Genomic DNA, 19,262 nt, shown 5'->3' with positions numbered 1-19,262 from the left:
GTTCTGTTGCATGTTTGGTTATGTAGTGATAAACGGGGATATTTTTTTTTGTTCATTTTATTCTTATTCTTTAACAGGCCACTGTGATGGTTAACTGAACTCTGCTGACCCAGTTCCCTTTGTATGCACAATGCACAATGCTGTACCTTTGTATAGAATGGACATGCTGCCCAGTTAGTTTACACTTGCTGGTACAGTCTGCAGACTTCATTATTTTATTTCCAAGCATTAAACTTGCTCCACTCAGTTTATCATTTTTGTGGTTGCTGTTGGTGCCGTGCTACTTTGCTGGGACAAATGTGTCTCATGGTGATAAAATTGCCACAGCCAATTTTTCCATTGTCAGGTATAGAGTCTGAAAGGAGTCACACAAATTGCCATTTTCAGCTAGAGTCTGTTTTTGCTATGTTTAGAGTATGATGATTTAAAAAATAATACTCCATGGAAAGAACAGCACAGCCATAATTTATTCGGACATCACCAATGGTTTGTATGTCTCTATGGGTGAATTGATTACAGAGTAGAATCCAGCAGGAAAACCACCTTTTATTCTCAGAGAGAGGCTTATTTACACAATTCACCACAGTCTAGCAAATCTAAGGGCTGAACTTTCTTCCCCTGTAATATACCAGCTCTGAAGCTCATATTTCCTCTTCCATAATTGAACTTTGAGTAAATTTGACAGTAATCACATGCATCCTGACTCACTAAATAATCCTTGTCAACTCAACATGTTTTGTTTCATAACTTTATTTGTTTTGCTGGTGTGATAGTTTTTTTTTTTTGTTTTTTTTTTCCCCCTTCTTTTTGGTAATGCTTGTATTTTAGTGAATATTTTCTTCTCCTTTAGCTAAAAAAGGAGAGGCTAGGAAGCCTCACAAAAGCTAAAATCACTTTTAAACAATTTCTCTTTTGGTACGAGTTGTCAGATCACATCAAGTGAGAATTCAACTTGTGCAACAAGCAAAAGTATATTAAAAAAACTGAAGAGTGGGCAAATCCCAAGTTAAACTTTTCTAAACTTCAAGACAAGCAAAGCTGGCACTAATGAAAGTACGGGATAGCGTTGATTGACATAAGAGTGAGTGGTGCATTTAGAGCAGGGGTTGGCAACCGTGTGGCACGCGAAGGGTTAACTGATGGCACGACCATAGCTGGATTGGCCATAGGGCATACCGGGCATTTGTGCGATGGGCCGATTGTGATTTTTCATTTTTACGGGCCGATGGTTCTTTTTTTTGTTTGTTTGTTTGTTTTTGTAACGATATAAATAATGTAAGGTGGTGGATTGGCCAGATGATGGCCGATGTGTAAAAATAAGTTCGTTGTTTGGTGGTGGCTATGGCGGAGCTCACAGAGGCCAGTGGGTGGATGAGGGAAAGAGGAGGCAGGAGGAGGGCGAGACCTGAGGCAGCCGCCGGTCCGAGTGTCAGGTGAACTGAACTTTAGGTAGAAAGTTATGACCCTGCAGTCTATCTGGGTCGGGTATAAACCAAGTTTAGGTGTAGTTTATTTTCATTGTGCTGACTTTTTACAGTCAGTTACAATAACTCGTACTGTGTACTAGCTAGCATGATGAAGTTTCTATACAGCTGGCTGGGTGCTATGATGTTACTGATAGTGAACTTTATTTTATTCATAAGGTTTGTTAGCAGAGTTGCCAACTGTCCTGTAAAAAAACAGGATCGTCCCGTATTCAGAGAAATTATTACGCGTTTCGTATTGAGCTGAAAAGGAACAGTTTGTCCCGGACTTCAGCTAGAATGGAAAAAGACACAAAGCTTGAGTTTTTCTGTCTTTACGCTATCAGCTGCATCTTCTTCTCTCATTCGCTAGTACATAACAGTAACCTATAGCACACCAGAAAAATAGATTCGGACTACCTTTTAGGCTCAGGTGCAGTGACACGGCTTTAACAAGTAGAAAAGTCAGTCATTCACCACCATCTTTCTCTTCTTCCTGCGCACTAAAACCACCAAAGTCCTCTTCTCCAGTGTCGGATACGAACAGGCTCATGATGGCTTCGTCATCCACTCTCAGCTTCTCTCCTTCGTTGTCACTTTCAAAACCAAAGAAATCCTCGTTGTCAGTGTCAGAGTCGAACACCCTCGGAAGGGCCGTGGCGGTGTCCTCCTCTCCATCATGCAGCAGTCCAGCCCTTCGAAATCCGTTGGTGATCGTGGATGTTTTCACACTTTTCCACGCTGTCAGAATCCACTGGTGGAGTTGAGCATAACTTGCTTTTCGCAAGTTTATCGCCTATCATTATTTACGCCTCCAGCTGAACGCGTAGCGCTACTTTGTACGGCACTATGTTGCCTGGCGGATGGACATGTGACCAACATACCACTCTTGAACCCCGATCCTTCCGCCAGGCAACGTAGCGCGTACAAAAGCGGAACAAACAAAACAAATCCTCTTACGATATGACAAAAATCATGGACAATCCATAGAAAAGCTGCACCTGACTAAAAGCCGCAGGGTTCAAAGCTTGTGCAAAAAGTAGCGGCTTATAGCCCGACAATTACGGTAATATTCATTTCTAGTATCAGCTGATGTTTGCTGGAGCCACAGCTGTAAAGGCTGCTGGTCATGATATCGGTTTGCTTATCTGGTGAGAGGGAAACATGAAGATGAAACCAGGAGATGTCCTGATGTTACTGAATCATCAGAGCTGAACAAGTGATGGAGAAACAGGTTTGCCTTTTAGGTGACATGAATGAGTTGAAGGGAAGTTGTGAACTGTTTCTGAGAGACAAATAACACCAGGATCCTTTTCTAAGTAGCTGACAGCTGGTAACTGTGCAGGGGCGGGTCTAGCAAAGTTTTGCCAGGGGGCCAGCTGGGGCATTGACAGGGAAAGGGGGGCACAAAGAAATGCTTTTCTTTCTTCTTTCTTATTCTCATTTAAAATGTCTGGCTTTAAGTAAATAATTATCTGAATCTTACAACCAAAGTTTTCATCTCATGTAAAATGTATAGAGATCACAGGACTGTACATCACTGTCACAACAGCGTTCGTTTTCATTTAAAGGCTTTATGGCTTTTCCTATAATACCTGGTGGGCCAGTCTTTAGTCAAAATGCCCGGGCCGATTTTTTTTTTTTTTTTTTTTTTTTTTTTTTTGTTGTCCCAGTCCAGCCCTGGGCACGACACGCAGTGAATTAATCTGAGAAGGTGCATTAAAAAATAAATGGCTGGGCCAGCGGTGCACATCGCACACATTAGTTGTGCCGCTTCTTAATGATGGTATTTTAGCTGACAACTCCAACTACCAGATTCAACTTGTAGTTGGCTAAAGATAACTTAGCCTACCGGTGAGAGGGACGTTGCTAGCTGGCACCTTTTCAAGCGATGTTGAAATTTCCACATTCCGACACTTCAAATGTGCTCGGCGCAGCAACAGCACTGTGGAAATACATGGATACATCCGTAGACTCAAGACAGAATTCACAATGTGTTTTCAGGACTTTCAGGTGTATGGACCACTGTTTTCTTTTCTGATCAAACCAGAAAGGCCTAATGAGCAGCTGGATTTGGCGCAATGAATAAATTTAATAGTTAAAGACATTCAAACATTTTCTGAACTTTTAAGTGCCCACTGACACTCTGTTTTACACAACAAAATAAAAAATGTTAACTCTTTACCCCTTGAAAGCCTTAGAGGAGCAGTTTCAGTAATGTTTCAGGGCTGTTAGTGAAGGTGGTCTCTGCTTATGCGGCTACCCTTGGAAAAAATGGTCATCGAACCACATCTTTATTATTTATATGGATTCTAGCAGAAGCATTTCACCACAAAGGTTTGATTTGTTTTTACAGCAAAAGCAGTACCTAAACTCTTTTTTTTTTTTTTTTTTTTTTTTAAGTTTTTCACTCAAGTTAACTCCTCCACATTGTTGTCTCCTGCTGCATCATCCTGACTTTTGTTGTTAACCCTTGTGGTTAAAAAAAGAGAGACTTTGGTGTTTTCTTTTCTTTTCGCTCATACTTTGAAGCATGTGACACTTGTTTTCAGTCTCCTTTTCCTGGCTGCTGCATGTCTTAGCACTTATTAAAAAAACATTTAAACTGATGAAATATCAAGTCTAATAATGCCAAGTGTTAGAGGCCACACCGCTGTATTTTTAGTTAAACAAATCCCATCAGCATCACAGTTGTGAGACTGCTCTCCAGAACAGCAGCCACTTTGCTATAGCAGTGAAACTCATCGCATATTCCTCATATTCTTAGCAGTTCTGTTTGTGAGATGTCATTGAGGTTGCTGGCATTGGTCTATTTAATACTTTTTTATATGCTGTTCACTATTGAATGTAGTGAATGGAGCCCAGAGTTTTGCCCTGACAGCTGTGACCGGAGAGTACAGAACATAAACACACACAAGCATCAAGTATAATCGCTTGACAACAGCATCTGAGTGTTAGGAATTTGAAAACTTAAGCTGTGGTAAAATAAATATCGACAGCAGCACAGTTAATTATCAGATTCATGTGTTTCTGCTCTTCAACAGTACATAGCAGTAATCTTGTGTTAATAATGAGACAGTTGTGCTTTTGTTGTTGTTGTTAAATGTCCATGCGTAGTCATTTGTGCCGTAAGTAATGTTTGTATGTCTCTCTTTCTTCTATAGGGCGTACTCCCTAGTTGACTCCAGTCAGGTGTCCACCTTCCTCATTTCCATTCTGCTCATTGTCTATGGCAGCTTCAGGTGAGTGTTAATAGCAAAAGGGGTTTTTAGTGTTTCTATTACAGTAGATGAGCAGTAAAATGTAGGTGTTTTTTTTGTTTTTGTTTGTTTGTTTGTTTGTTTGTTTGTTTTAATAAAAATTTTTGTTTGTGTTCAAGTCAGTAAAAATGCTCAAGTTCTAGTTTAATTGTTTGGATTAGCAAACAGCAAAATTACGACATCTCTCTAATTTATATTTTGTGATTAATCTGTATGGATATATTATCTTCTCCCATCCCAGTAATAACAGGTGTAATCTATCATTAAAACTGGACATAATTTAATTAATGATCAAAATGATGATAACACTTTCACAGTGTTTTACCAGTCAGCCCACAAAACAGTCCCTATGAATTTTCACGTAGTCTAAATTTGTCTCCATACTGGGTACCTGAGGGGCTTTACTGTTGACTGCGGCAGTCTTTATGTGACCAAAGCAATCAAAGGTTTTCAGTTAGCACTGTATAACCCTTTGTGACCAAATTTACCTAGTGACAACAAGCAACCTCCAGCAACTACTCACAACCACACAGGGAATGTTAATGTTTCCCTAGAGAGCCGTGGTTGCCTGGGGGTGGGGGAATGGGCTCCTGTTAGACTTGTAACCAAGACCAGAGGGTATCAAGACCAAGACAAAGTCGAAACGAGACCGAGACAAAAAAGTCTTTAAACTGCAGCCAGATGCTGCTTCGTCTATGGGTGTCAGGCATATTTATGTGTTTTTGCGATGCACTTGCACACCCCTCCTCACCGCTGTCTACTGTCTCACTCACTTACTGAGAGGACAGACACAAGCTCCACTTGACTGTCGTGTCTCTCACCCTCTGTTTTCCACATAATGATATTATCCTATATCTTCGCATGTGATTGGCCACAATATGGAGGGATTGGACCATAGCTGAGCCACTGTGTGAGAGCTGAGCAGTGAAAGGAAATTGAGGAGCCGGCTCTCGCTCAATGGGAGTCGACTCTGATTCACTACAAAGCACTCTCTATGCACGGCTCTTAGAGCTGATGCTTTTGCGCATGACAGATTATCGAACGTTGCGTTGTGTGTCATGGATACTGTTGACTCCAAATCTCCCAACCACTATGTTGATCTGAGACAGCAAGACAGAGAGGGCGAGACCAAGACAAGACCGAGGGATCCGAGACCAAGACAAGACCAAGACCACGTAAAAGTGGTCTCGAGACATCCTACTCTAGCTCCTGTGTGCCTGGTGCCTTATTCACACTTCTAATTATATGATAGAAATCAATAAATCACACTATAATCTGTGAACAATAAACAGTTTAACTCTAATAACTGCACATTTGCAAAGCTACCGTACACACATGCTGGGTAATATTTACTAGCTAGGTAACCTGACATCATTAACATCCGACATGGAGTCCATCATTGCATTACACAAAGAGACCAGGAATATGTCAAAAACATACAGCACTCGTCTACTGTCTGACTTTGTTCAATTTTAAAAAAGAAAAAAAAATTGTGCTGAACTTTCACTGTGGTTGTGTCTCAGGCAGCTTCTTTACACAAAGTATCAGGAAAACAGCTAAGGCACAGAAACATGTTACTTGAGGCAATCGAGTGTTCTTCCTGATAACAGGATAGTTTGTGCCACATAAGTTTGTTTTAAAGTCTTAGTTCACAGCTCTGCTATGGAAATGCTAGCCTGACTTTTAACTTTTAAGGACTTTTTCCTTAAAATAGGGCATCACAGCTAACCAAAAACAACAGAGAACGCCTCTTATGGGCGTCTCTGTCTCTTTTTATGACCTTAAAATGTTTTATACACTTTGTGGTACTGAAAAAAGGTTGAAACACTAAACATTCATATAGCTGTGATTATACCATAAAACTGCCACTCGGCCATCACTCCAGCAAGCACAGCAGCTTGCAAAGCATCAGACAAAATTTAGTTGGTTAATTATTATTAACTTATTGCACTCTGCCCATTCTAGTCTGAGGCGGCTGCTGTTGGGAGGCATGCCATTTGATTTTGCACAGTATAAATCTCTGGCAGCGATGACAAAAATAAATCAAAATGTAAAAAAATTCCAACTTGGCTAAGGTGAAATCTTAATTAGAAACAAAAAGTGATACAATTTTTTACGATAAAAAATGTCAGTTAAATATATGATATAGGAGACACACACAGTGATATTTGAGAAGTGAAACAAAGTTTATTGGATTTACAGAAGCAACCAATGATTTATACAGGAAAATAATGACTATTAAGGTTGCCCAAACTTTTGCATCCCACTGTAAGTGATAAGTGGCCTCAAACTATTTTTGCAGGATCTCCGAGGCAAGATACGTTTTTGTGTAGGAAGTGTTTGAAATGCGACTTGGTGGTAACTGATGTTCCCAAACTTTGGAATTTCCCACATTTTCATGTGTGTTTGAAAAGATGGTTTACATTAGCAAGTTTGACTTACTCATGCATCTCAGATCAGCTTGTTGCAGCTGTTGACGAGACTATCTAAAGAACCTCAGCCCAACCACAAACACAAGTGGCACCTTTAAGTAACTGATATCAGGATTTTTTATTTTTGGTTACTGTGTTGTTGGTCTTTAAAACTTTCGTTTTGTCTTTGAATCAAATCTGGTTTGAACTGTAGGATCCCAGCCTCTCTAGTGTGACAGTAATCTTGTACTTTATTAACATGAAAAGTGCCATAAATGTTAAAGAATGCAAAAAAGATGGTTAGAGAAGGCAACGAGTTTTCAAAGATATCCAGTGAGCATTTTTCTATCTGTGTAACAATAAATGGTATAAAGTCTGCTTATAATTGTTTAGATAAACATGCATCCATACGTAATTTCCACTGCTTCTCCACATTTTCAGTTTGCACCCTCTTCTGGTAGTATGGCTTATAGTACCAGAATGGAAAATTGGTATCACAGTATGACTTAAAAAAGCTACTGTAGATAAGCATAATTAATTCAAAACATGCATCAAGTTTAAATTTGCTAATGTTTAAGGATTACATTTTTTTGAACTCAAGGTTTCCAGTCACGGGATTTGTGAGTCAGGCATTCTGACTCAAAGAAAAGATGTGCTTTTTCAGGCACAAGCTTTACACTCTTCTGCCCACACTCTTTATTAGCAAGTCATCAGACTGGACCTGTGTATGCAAACTTGGCCTGCACAATATGAAGAAACTCAGTATTGATTATCTGTTTGACATGTGACAAAGAAATATTAAAATATGCATTTTTGGCAGTACAGGTCTCTTGTCTTTTTGCTTTAATAGATACACAGCTTATGTAGAAACCAAATATTTAAAAAACAAAAAACAAAACCTATGCCTAGTAAATGAAGAAATAAAATTAAAAGCTTGCATGCTAAATGTGAGGGTCTTTTGCAAGGTGCTTATCATGAAAAAGACCCTGAAATTGAGCTGCTAGAGCATCCACAATGAGATCTGATTTGCAGAGATTGCGTTTTCACCTCCCTTCACCTCATACTAGTGTACATGCTTTGAGGAGCTAATTGTGGAAGCCAGAATCACACATAGGTTTTCTTTCCCTTCCTTGTGCAGGTCATTAAACATGGATTGTGAGAACCAGGACAAGGATAAGGATGGAAACCCTTCAACAACGGGGTCATTCAATAACAACAATACAAACAACAGTAAGTATTACATACAGGGCAAAGTTGAACTGTGCATGCTAAACGTTTTCTTGGATTTTCAGGTAATAACTTATGAATGATTAAATTCTCTGCTCGTACCGTTGTTTTTAAAGTCATATATAATATCCATTCCTGTTTTGTGCATTTTAATCCATCTTACATTAATGTTTGAATTCCTTTTCAGGCATTCAGACTATAGACTCCACACAGGCCCTGTTTCTGCCCATAGGAGCCTCAGTGTCTCTGCTAGTCATGTTCTTCTTCTTCGACTCTGTACAGGTGGTCTTCACCATCTGCACTGCAGGTAACTACCAGTCTTGAACATACCACAAAAAATAAGCTGTGGAGTTATTATAAAGCTTTTATGTTAGTGTTGTGTAATTACGCACTGGGGAAACATCTTTACTGCATTGATTATTATAACTGAAGACATTAGCTGCCCCATTAAACTGACAGGAACCACTGGAACAAGCAGCGGAGGTGAACTGGGCTTTGGATTTAACTGCTGTGTTTTGTTCCTCTCCTCAGTTCTTGCAACAATTGCATTTGCATTCCTTTTGTTGCCAATGTGCCAGTATCTGACCAGACCCTGCTCCCCACAGAACAAGTAAGAAAATCATGTTTCATAGTCTTTCTGGCTCCTGCTCAATTGCTCCGTGGTGTTTTGCGTTTCTTCCACAAAGTATTCAAAAAGGTCTTTTACTACTGCTTATCAAATGTCCTTGTCCTCTCAGCTGTTCCTGGTGTGATGGAAATGCTTTGCATTAATTTCACAGAGTAGAACGGAAACTAGATGCAAAGCTCAATACCACTGGGAAATTTATTTTGAATGTTTGGAGGTAGTAAAAATTCAATAAATTCTCTTGCATTGCCTTGCTCCATATAATTTCCATTTAAAAGTTCAGCATAGTCTCTAGATTAAGACATCTAGAATAATCAACTCTTCTATTCCACCGGGGAGTTCACACAGAGTCACCAGGAGAGCTCATCTGCTCAATAAACTGACACGGAAAAAACTGCTTTAAATAAAAACGACTTTGTTTAAACATTCAAATCCCCATATCTAGTTTTCAGTAAATCTTTGTCTGCTTCTCTCACCCAAAACAATTCCATACCTACCCAGAATCCCTTTAGACTTAATAAAGTATGGTCATGATGGCAACGGCTTTCCACATGCCATTTGACAAAAATTCCTGACATCACCCTCCCATCAAAGCATCAGCTGAATGCCCCAGAGCAAGCCTGAACCACTGAGGCTCCACCCTACAACCCACACAATGTAATGGTTTCTCTGCCAGCGCCACACCCCAGGGAAAACTCCTAGCTGAAAGATGGACACCTGCATGCTATTTACCAAAATAACTACTGTTAACTTGATCTGTAAAGCAGTTTAAAGGCTTACCTTCCACTCTCACTCATCCAAACATCAGTTGTCTCAAACATAAGTTCTTTGTACAGTAGTCGATATGCAGCAGATCCTCAGTTAAGAAATATATCCACCTGTAAAAGTTTTTGTGCACTGCATTTTACCCCAAAGTGCTCTGTGAGATTTAAGTGGGTCACTTCTGTGTCTTTTTGTCTCATTGCAGGATTTCGTTTGGTTGCTGTGGGCGCTTCACTCTGGCTGAGCTCCTGTCTTTCTCACTCTCTGTTATGCTGGTGCTCATCTGGGTGCTGACTGGACATTGGCTTCTCATGGACGGTACGTTGCTCTGCCTTAACTTTTGTATGAATGTTGCTTCAGTTCATACTACAAACAGAATGAGAATCCACAGATAAGAGCCGCAGCAATGAAATTTAAACACAAAGTAGTCAGGTTTCAGAAATGTAACTGCAATGTGTGATTTGGTGTTGTTTTAACATGCCCTGCTACACAGCATGCTAAAAGTAAGCATTTTAACATCTTCAGCTTGTAATGATTCATAGTTTTAAAAGAAGTACTTCTCCTAATGGTGGAAAAGTACATGCTAAATATTAGTCATTGGTTCTATATTTTACCCACATGACTAACCCATGAACTGGCATTCCAGTTCGCTGGACTTTGAAAAAGGTAATGACAGACTCCCAGCTCAATATAAAGGTATATGTTGGTATTCATCTTCAGTTATGCAGCCCTGAGAAAATCAATTTCAAGTAGGAAAATAATTTGAACAGCTTTATCGTGTTGATGTTTTCATTCATTTCTTTTGAAAATGTGAAATTATATGTTGTCCTCTCCTTTCAGCTTTAGCCATGGGCTTGTGCGTCGCCATGATAGCGTTTGTGCGACTTCCCAGTCTGAAGGTGTCTTGCCTGCTGCTGTCAGGACTGCTCATTTATGATGTTTTCTGGGTAAGAGATGCTCCCAACCCAAATTAAACCTGCAACACATACAAGCAGCTTCCATGAGACGCAGCAAACAGACTGCGATATATGAAGCACACATTCAAAGAGAAAATTTCTGTTTATAAACAAAAAACAAACAAACATGATGATTCACGATTATGAAAGGCTTTGTATTTATTCCTCAAACCTGCAGGCCGGTGTCTCATTGCTGATAAAGTGAGGCACTTTACATTGAACAGTATTGAGTTTGGGGGAGAACTTGATCGCATTGACTGCTGTGCAGAAATTAAATAAATCATGAAAAATTAAAAATTCATTTGGCAGAAAGCAAAACTGATCGAATTAACATGTTAAATGAATCATGAAGGTGATCTTGCTACAGAGGGTGCTAGTCCAGGAAACACTAGATCACTAATTCACTAAGACATTTAAGCATCTAAGTCTTGCTAGCATTTTATGGCAGACTTTTGGTATGTCTCTCTTCTTTGTTTAATATCCTCTAATTTTACAATGCTACACATCTTTCAACAGCCCCATGTCTGGTCAGTTAAACAGTTCTTCCATTTTGTAGGTAGTGTGTTGAGTACTGCTTAGAGCTGCTCAAAACAGAGGAAAAATATATATTTTAAGACACAAAAAAATAGTTGTGTATCTGTGTTTACATGCACAAAAGGTTTACGTTTTGTCTATAAATAATAGAGCGATGTTTAGCTGTCTCTGCAGTAAGTTCATCTCGTGGATGGTCTTCAGCGCCACTGTCTTAGACCACTCGTTCTGCTCAGCAACCTAGATGAGCTACAGCATCACAGCAGCAGCCCTTTACCTGCTGTGGGTTCATGTTGTCCTCCAGCTCACAGCAGATCTCCAGAGCAGAACAACAACTTTAATAATGGCAGAGACTGTTTTAAAAGTGTGCCGTCATAACGCCACCCATTCATTTCTGAAGTCCTGATTGTGAAGCCTCAGGTTGAGCATTTCTGCTCTCTCGCTTCCTTAATTGTAAAAACCCCCCACAAAAGTGACAAGGACAAGTCTGACTGTGAAGCCACATGCTCATTTTCTATTGACTTGTGATTCATACCACAGAAATTCCTCTATGTTGAAACAAGCCACGACGAAGATTTACATAACAGGCTTAATTTTCTTAATTATTTATTTTCGTGTTCAAAATTACCCGAAATGATTGACTGAGCCCTTCAGCTCAAGGAAGGTGTATACAGGCATAAAGTCAGAAAGCAGTTTTTTCCCTTAGACCTCTATAGGACCAGAAGTCTTTTTGAAATTATAGCCATCACTATCTAGTCGCCTTCAGATAGATTCCAGGATTAAGACACTTCCCACGTCTGCACTGGCTTCATTTTTCTGACCCGGTAGCTGCATCCATATTTTATATTAGACAGTTGTCTATCAAAGACATCTGCAGTTGTGGCTTCAGCAATGAGAAAAAGAGTCAAGACATATATACATAAAAATATATATATGTGTATGAAACTGGCAGTGATTTCTAAACAGACGATGCAGCACTTATTAAAATCTCTTGAATTAAAACTTATTAAACTACACCTCTGGTATGCAAAGACAGAACTTACAAACAAGTGTCTTATGATCGAAATACTTATGGACGTAGTTGTATACTTGGGTGACATTCGGTGTATATATAAGAAGAGAACCTGGCCAGTTTATTGGAGGACCACTATTAAAAATGTTTCAATCTGTCAGTATATGGCTTTAAATGAAAAGGAAGGGACAGAAAAAACAACCTTCATCCATGTTATGAAATCTGTTTGTTTCGTCTACCTGGAAGAAAAATATCGGTCAATATCTGAGATTGTGGCAGCACAGTGGCACGGTGATTAGCACTGTTGCTTCACAGCAAGAAGGTCATGAGTTCAATTCAACCACCTGTTCGAAGCCTCTCTGTGTGGAGTTTGCATGTTCTCCCCCTGTTTGCATGGGTTCTCTCCAGATACTCCGGCTTCCTCCCATAGTCTAAAGGTGAGGCTATTTAGGCAAACTGGTGAATCTAAATTGCCCATGTAAGTGTGACTGGTTGTCTGTCTCTATGTGTTAGCCCTGCAAAGAGCTGGTGACCTGTACCCCGCCTCTCGCCCTGTAGTAGCTGGGATAGGCTCCAGCCCCCAGTTCATGTTCAGGAAGAATTCAAAATTAACTTGATGACAGCCCTATGATTTTTTTTTTTTTTTACACAAAATAAAATTTTTGTTGATTTTATTTTGTAAAGCACTAAGGAATGGGTTAAATGTGCATGTCTGCTGTCCACTGATGAAGCCGTTTGCTTTTCCCAGAACAACCAGCATTTTGAAAAGTGCTTAAAAATGGTCAATTGTATTTTGCGCTAAGTACAGACATTTTTACACCAGTATTGAGTGTTACCCTAATTTAAAGCCAAGTCAGTTGCCTTTGAATTTGACAAATGCCATAAAGCACCAGAATCGGAAAGCAGTACAGCAGCAGCTTTGCAAACAAACATGCCGCTTTCCTTCAGATTTATAGAAATGTAAAATTCACATGGGTAAAAGGGTAAGGAAAGCTGAGTGCCATATACATTTCATTTATGGCATTCAGTAGAATTTCCATTAAATACATCAAAGTGAGCACACGCTCTTGAAGAGTCTGCCCTGTCAGCTATGACTGAAGAGCACATAATGCAAACACACAGTAGTCAGACATAATCTCCTGAGACCGGTAGCTTTGTCTTTATTAAAGAGCTGTTATGAGTTGCTCTGTCAGAGTGAATTAAAAGTGCATAAATACTGATGGTGCCTCTTATCAAAACTTGGGCATTGACAAATTTATAAGCCGTCCCTGCTGTGGAATTTCCGTGTTACTTAATATCAAACTGGCTGCAGCCATCTTCTTTTAAGTGGGATTTTCTTGCTTTTCATGCCATAAACATTGTGTTTTGAGTTTTATGAGAAAAGTTGCAATAGTCACTTTGGGCTGTGGTGAAGCCTGATAAGTATTAACAGCCGGCTCTCTTTCTTTCCAGGTGTTTTTCTCAGCATACATCTTCAATAGTAATGTGATGGTCAAAGTAGCCACTCAGCCTGCTGAAAATCCCATAGATGTTCTGTCCAGGAAGCTCCATTTGGGGCCGGGGATGGGCCGTGACGTACCCCGCCTCTCCTTGCCCGGCAAACTCGTCTTTCCCAGGTAATGCTGCTCTCAATCATAAAGCAGTGCAGTGTGTGCTTGGTACACATTCATTTGGGATCACCGAGTCGTTTGCTTGTGATCAGCCTCTGCGTGTGCATGATGTGTGACCTTTATTCAGTCACTGATGCTCACTTCATCACACCGCTCAGCTTTTTGACATTTAAGTTTGCTAAATGTTACCGACCCTTGAAAAGACATCTTTCAGGTCCCACGAGGTGAATCCTAAAGTATTGTTATCTCGCGGCTGTTGGTGTCACCGACAAATTTACAACACCTTCAGGAAACAAATGACAAACATTTTAACTACCTCTTAAGATCTGCCTCAAGATTAATGCTAAAGGGTACATCCTAATAGCTGAAACTGTCAGTGAATTAGTATACCAGTTTGTGGGGTTTGTTTGTTTTTGTCCCTTTGTCACAATGAGTATGTATTCTTTGTGTTGGATGACAACCTAAACATGAACTTAGACACCGTCAGACAAAACACGTGCTTGTGCTTCAGAAAGGTTTGATGTGTTATGTTTTCCTCATACTCTGCTTTGGAGTTATATTGATTAAGTGAGAAAACAGCTGTTAATGTTTTATTTCCTGCCATAGAATGAGTTGCAAACATGACCTTGCTGATTCTCTATACCTCCATTAAAGGATTAAAATGCATGAATCGAGTCCCTGGATCAATATTAGTTTGATGTTTTCCCTTTTCCTATTTATTTATTTATTTATTTATTTATTTATTTATTTATTTATTTATTTTCAGAATTGCATATTTTTCAGGATATGATGTGAAATTTTTTGCCCCGTCTTGCAATGGTAAACAGTCCTTGCAAATGGAAACTTGGAAACAAGCAGTTCTAGGGCCCCTTTAAAAATGAGTGTGTTAGTAGCACTAACAGAGCTGCAGTTAACATAATATAGCTGAAGCTGACACCTAAAGCTGTCAGTTCCTTTTCTGTTTCAGTGGTCGTAGTAACCACAGTGCGGCTACCATGGTGACTGACTTTTGGCCGATTTCAGTCTGATATTTGCTCAGGACCTTGTGTTGGCTTTAGCCAAGTAGTGATGAAATGGAATTAAAAGACACAGGAATTGATTTGCCATCATTTCTTCTTTTTTGCTCTTTGCTCCTGTGCAGTTCCACAGGAAGTCACTTCTCGATGCTGGGAATAGGAGACATCGTGATGCCAGGGCTGCTGTTATGCTTTGTCCTGCGTTATGATAACTACAAGAAGCAAGCGAGCGGGGAAGTCCCAGGGCCCGGTAACATGTCTGGACGCATGCAGCGCGTCTCCTATTTCCACTGCACTCTCATCGGATACTTTGTAGGTAAGCAATCAATGAAGGGATGGATAAGGTCAAGGTTATATTGTCTCAGTGTTAGGCAGTGGTGAATTTTTGTTTTGTTTTTTTTTAAGCTGTGACCTTTCAAAATGTTTTGTCTTAAGTATTTGTGACATTTCTGACATGTTGTTGATGTTTCCTCAGGACTGCTGACTGCCACCGTGGCCTCCAGGATCCATCGTGCTGCACAGCCCGCTCTGCTCTACCTGGTGCCCTTCACCCTGCTGCCTCTGCTCACCATGGCCTACCTGAAGGTATAATAACAGCCATGGACTATGGCAAAAATCTAGCTGTTGCAGTTCTGATTTAGAAATAACAAAAGAAAGAAAGAAAGACTACGTGTGGGGGGGAAAAATAAGCTCTTTGCTTTGTGCTGCTTTTAGAGAAGTGTGAGTCTAATTGTTAAGTGAAACTATAAACTGCACTCAATTTCTATAAATGGTAACATTTTCTTCGAAAGTGCTAAAGGCTTGCCCATGTTGTGCATAAGTGTTTAATAAACTGGTTACTGGGACTTTAAACTAGGGAAAATCAGAAGACGGTGATAAAATGTCAGCATGCTTTTTCAACACACATTCATCTGACTTCAACAAGAAACGCATACTTGTGTATTTAAAGGTTCAGTCAGGGTTTATTAACAGAAAAAACTCGTCATACTCATGTGTGTGTGTACGTGTGTGTGTGTGTGTGCGCGTGCGTGCGTGTGTGTGTGTGTGTGTGTGCCTTCCAACAAACTAATGCATACTCTTAAACTTAAAATTAGTCCATTTAAAAAACAAACAAAAAAAAACAACAACAGCATAGAAGCAGGCGCCACTTTGTGGAAGCCACCATGTTGGCCTGCCATCTTGAATAATACAGTGTTTGAGATGGACATCGCCATCCTGCCGATAGTCTTTTAGGTATGTTGACCTAACCCTGCAAAAACGGCAGCGCTTACTGACAGAAGGGTTCAGGATACGCTCGATAACTCACCTCAGTATCACTTTCATGAGACAGAAGTGAGCTTCACTGAGTCGTTGCCTCGTATCAGACTACTTTCACAAAGTTTTACAGCCTCCTCCTACATAGAGGTGGACACCTGGCATATTGACACCTGAGGTAAACAGAGGGATGAACAGCAGCGAGAGTTGTTTGTCCTACAGGGGCCACCGTAGCTTACGCAGTTGAATTGGGAGGGGTGAGAAAACAGAATTCGGTTGACTGCTGTCTGCAATCTACTGACATTTGAGTGATTCGCTTAAAGACTCGTAACTTGTGTTTGTCTTGGTGTTTGTGGCCCACAGGGGGATTTGCGGCGCATGTGGTCTGAGCCTTTCCACACTAAGTCTAGCAGCTCTCGCTTCCTAGAGGTATGATACAACTTGGGACAAGCGACCAGCACGGAGAAGTTCTTTTTTTTTTTTTTTTTTTTTTTTTTTTTTGTTGTTGTTGTGTTTTTTTTTCTCCCTTAATTCGAGGGAAGGAGAGAGGGCACACTCACAGTGAGGCCATGTTGTCATCACTCGTTCATGCTTTCCACCAATCTTCTGAGAAAACCCTCCGAAGGGACACCAGTGTGTGGATCACAACGCCCCGACACAACTCATCTTTGGTCCCTAATCCTCCCTGTTTCATCTCTGCTTCCTCTCTGCTGTTTATTTCCTCTTCACTACAGCACATCCTGCCCATGCTGTTTTCGTTCTGCCCCCCCCCCTTTTTCACACGTGTATAGTTGGTCTCATTTGCCACTTCCCTCACATGGCCTCGTCTCATTCGTCAGGCCTCTTCTCTGTCTGCAGTTTCCTCCTTTTTCTACGTCTTTAATTTCCTCTGCATCTCTTTGTCTATGACTCAGATGAACTCGAGGGCAAGGCCTCCCCTCCCCCCTTTTTGTGGACTTGCAGTTGTGAGACATAGCAGGGGTTTATATATATTTTTTTAGCATTGTCGTGGTCATTATTATTAATATTGTTGTTATTATTATTATTATTATGGAACAACTGAAAAAAAAAAATGGAGTTGAGGTGGAGTATTGCAGCGGCCCAGGAGAATGCCCACGAGCAGCGACACCGTAAAGGAGAAGAGTCTTCCCCTTCCATCCGTCTGCCCTCGTTCACCTTAGCTTTCTCCCATCTGTTCCACCATCGCTCCATAATGGCTTCTCCTCGGCGCTCCTGCTCTCCTCTGACACTCCCCACGAGCTCCTCCTCTCTGTTCATCTGCTGTCCTCATTCCCCACCCTCACAGATAACTATGTATTTTATTTAGAAAAGTTTTATTCTTGGCATATACAGAAATGATGCATTATAAATTGTTAAGCTGCCTCCTCCCCCCAGCGTCGGCGGGTGGGGGGCGCTTCTATTTGTATATATGTGTACACATGTATTTGCAGTATCTTGAGTTTGTATTTGTGTTTGGGAGCATGTTGAACAGGGTGGGAAACTGACGCCAGCCAACAGCCGAATTTTTGGTGAATTTTGACTGCCAGCTGCGTCGACAAGCAAGCGTCCATCTATTGGAGACAGTTTTCTAAATGTTTGTCGACTTGTCCAATAGAATCAACAGATGGATTTTTGTGTGTGTGTGTGTGTGTGTGTGTGTGTGTGTGTGTGTGCGCGTGTGGTTTAAAAAAACAAAACAAACAAAAAAACAATTTCCTTTGTTACTGATCAATTGCAAAGTTAGTTTCCTGTTCTAGTGTTAAAGTGTGTGTGTGTGTGTGTGTGTGTGTGACAGAGAGAGAGAGAGCAGAACAAATGAGTGAATGGTTGTTTTACATGGGTTTTAATTTGAAATCACGAACACTGAAGTTTAGAAACAGCGACAATAGTCAGGTTTGCATTGAGCTGGATGTTCAATCAAAACTTGCATGAACTTTTACACAGAACTCACCAGAGGTCATTTTTCTTCGGACAGGTGGAAATGTAAAAAGTGTTGTTTTTTGTTTGTTTCAAATAAATGAATGTTGAAGTAACTTGAAGGTATGCTACGTTACTTTTATCCTGAAACTACATGTTTCAGTGATTTTGCACATCCCAAATTTGCACCTTTTATATATGACCTTGAAAATACACTTCTTTCCAGAATACACAAGTCTTTTTGTGTTTTGGCAAAAAAAAAAAAAAGGAGGAAAGGAAAAATCAACAACAAACCACAAAAAGAACAAATCAAACGAAACATCTGATCTGAACTCTGTAAATGTCAGTGTTTGACCTCAGTCGATGAAAACCTGACTATTGTGAGAGTTTGAAATCGAAGCCTGCTGCAGAGGAGGGTCATTGGATATGAAGGCTTACTGAGATTAAAGTAGCTACAGATTAAAGGTTTTGTGGATGGATGGTGAATGTGTATGCGTGTGTGTTTGGACCTGTTTGAATCCATTGAGCTGAGTCATGAATCAGTCACACCATTCAGAAATCAGTGAAATAATTGAGGTTGAAGCTAACCCACAGGATGTTTTTACTGTCACCATTAACTGATGTTTTTTTTTGTTTTGTTTTTTCTTTTTCTTTTGGTCTTTCCACTGTTTTGTGGTGCTTGTCAGTTAATATCTAATGTATACTGGAAAGTGTGTGATTGAAGATGTCTGGATGCATTTTGCTGGCTTTTTGGGTTTGGGGTGGTTTTTTGTTTTGTTTTGTGTTTTCTTCTTATTCTTTTTTTTTTTATTTTTTTTATTTATTTTTTTTTTACTTTTTTATGCTACCTGGCCGTGCATGTTAAGTGTACAGTGTATCATTTCTCAGACTGCATTAAACAGGGCTACTGCAGTGCTGAGCTCTGCTGGCTAACACGGAGACATTGGACCTATGAACTCCTGTCAGTGGGTAGTACAAAGGCTGCAGGTCAGAAGGACTTTGATTGGTCAGCTCTGACTGAAAGTTTTGACCTGAGTACTGTCTGCTTCGGGATTTCTGGCAGTTTGCTCATTGCAGTCGTCATAACTGACATCATGGATCTACACCCCCCCCCCACCACCTCTTCATGGACAAGGCAGAAAATATATAGATTTATATACACATATACATACCCGTGTGTGTGTGTATATGTGAATATATGCATAACTAATGATCTTG

The 19,262-nt window shown here is 40.2% G+C and overlaps 1 protein-coding gene across 1 annotated transcript in view; it reads left to right on the top strand.

Moving 5' to 3' along the window:
- sppl3 (signal peptide peptidase 3) overlaps window positions 1-17,156 on the top strand; it is a 39,841-nt gene extending 22,685 nt beyond the window's left edge. Inside the window, exons 2-11 of the mRNA XM_005735304.1 lie at window positions 4,628-4,705; window positions 8,273-8,364; window positions 8,549-8,668; window positions 8,893-8,971; window positions 9,954-10,066; window positions 10,589-10,695; window positions 13,700-13,863; window positions 14,999-15,189; window positions 15,349-15,458; window positions 16,491-17,156. Of these exons, the coding sequence (XP_005735361.1) occupies window positions 4,628-4,705; window positions 8,273-8,364; window positions 8,549-8,668; window positions 8,893-8,971; window positions 9,954-10,066; window positions 10,589-10,695; window positions 13,700-13,863; window positions 14,999-15,189; window positions 15,349-15,458; window positions 16,491-16,562 (1,126 nt within the window). The 3' untranslated portion in view covers window positions 16,563-17,156. The remainder of the gene's footprint in view (window positions 1-4,627; window positions 4,706-8,272; window positions 8,365-8,548; window positions 8,669-8,892; window positions 8,972-9,953; window positions 10,067-10,588; window positions 10,696-13,699; window positions 13,864-14,998; window positions 15,190-15,348; window positions 15,459-16,490) is intronic.
- The last annotated feature ends 2,106 nt before the right edge of the window (window positions 17,157-19,262 follow it).

Source organism: Pundamilia nyererei, unplaced genomic scaffold (assembly GCF_000239375.1).
Source record: "Pundamilia nyererei isolate P.nyererei 1_Seehausen unplaced genomic scaffold, PunNye1.0 scaffold00063, whole genome shotgun sequence".
Taxonomy (NCBI): domain Eukaryota; kingdom Metazoa; phylum Chordata; class Actinopteri; order Cichliformes; family Cichlidae; genus Pundamilia; species Pundamilia nyererei.
This window is presented reverse-complemented; position numbering and strand designations above follow the sequence as displayed.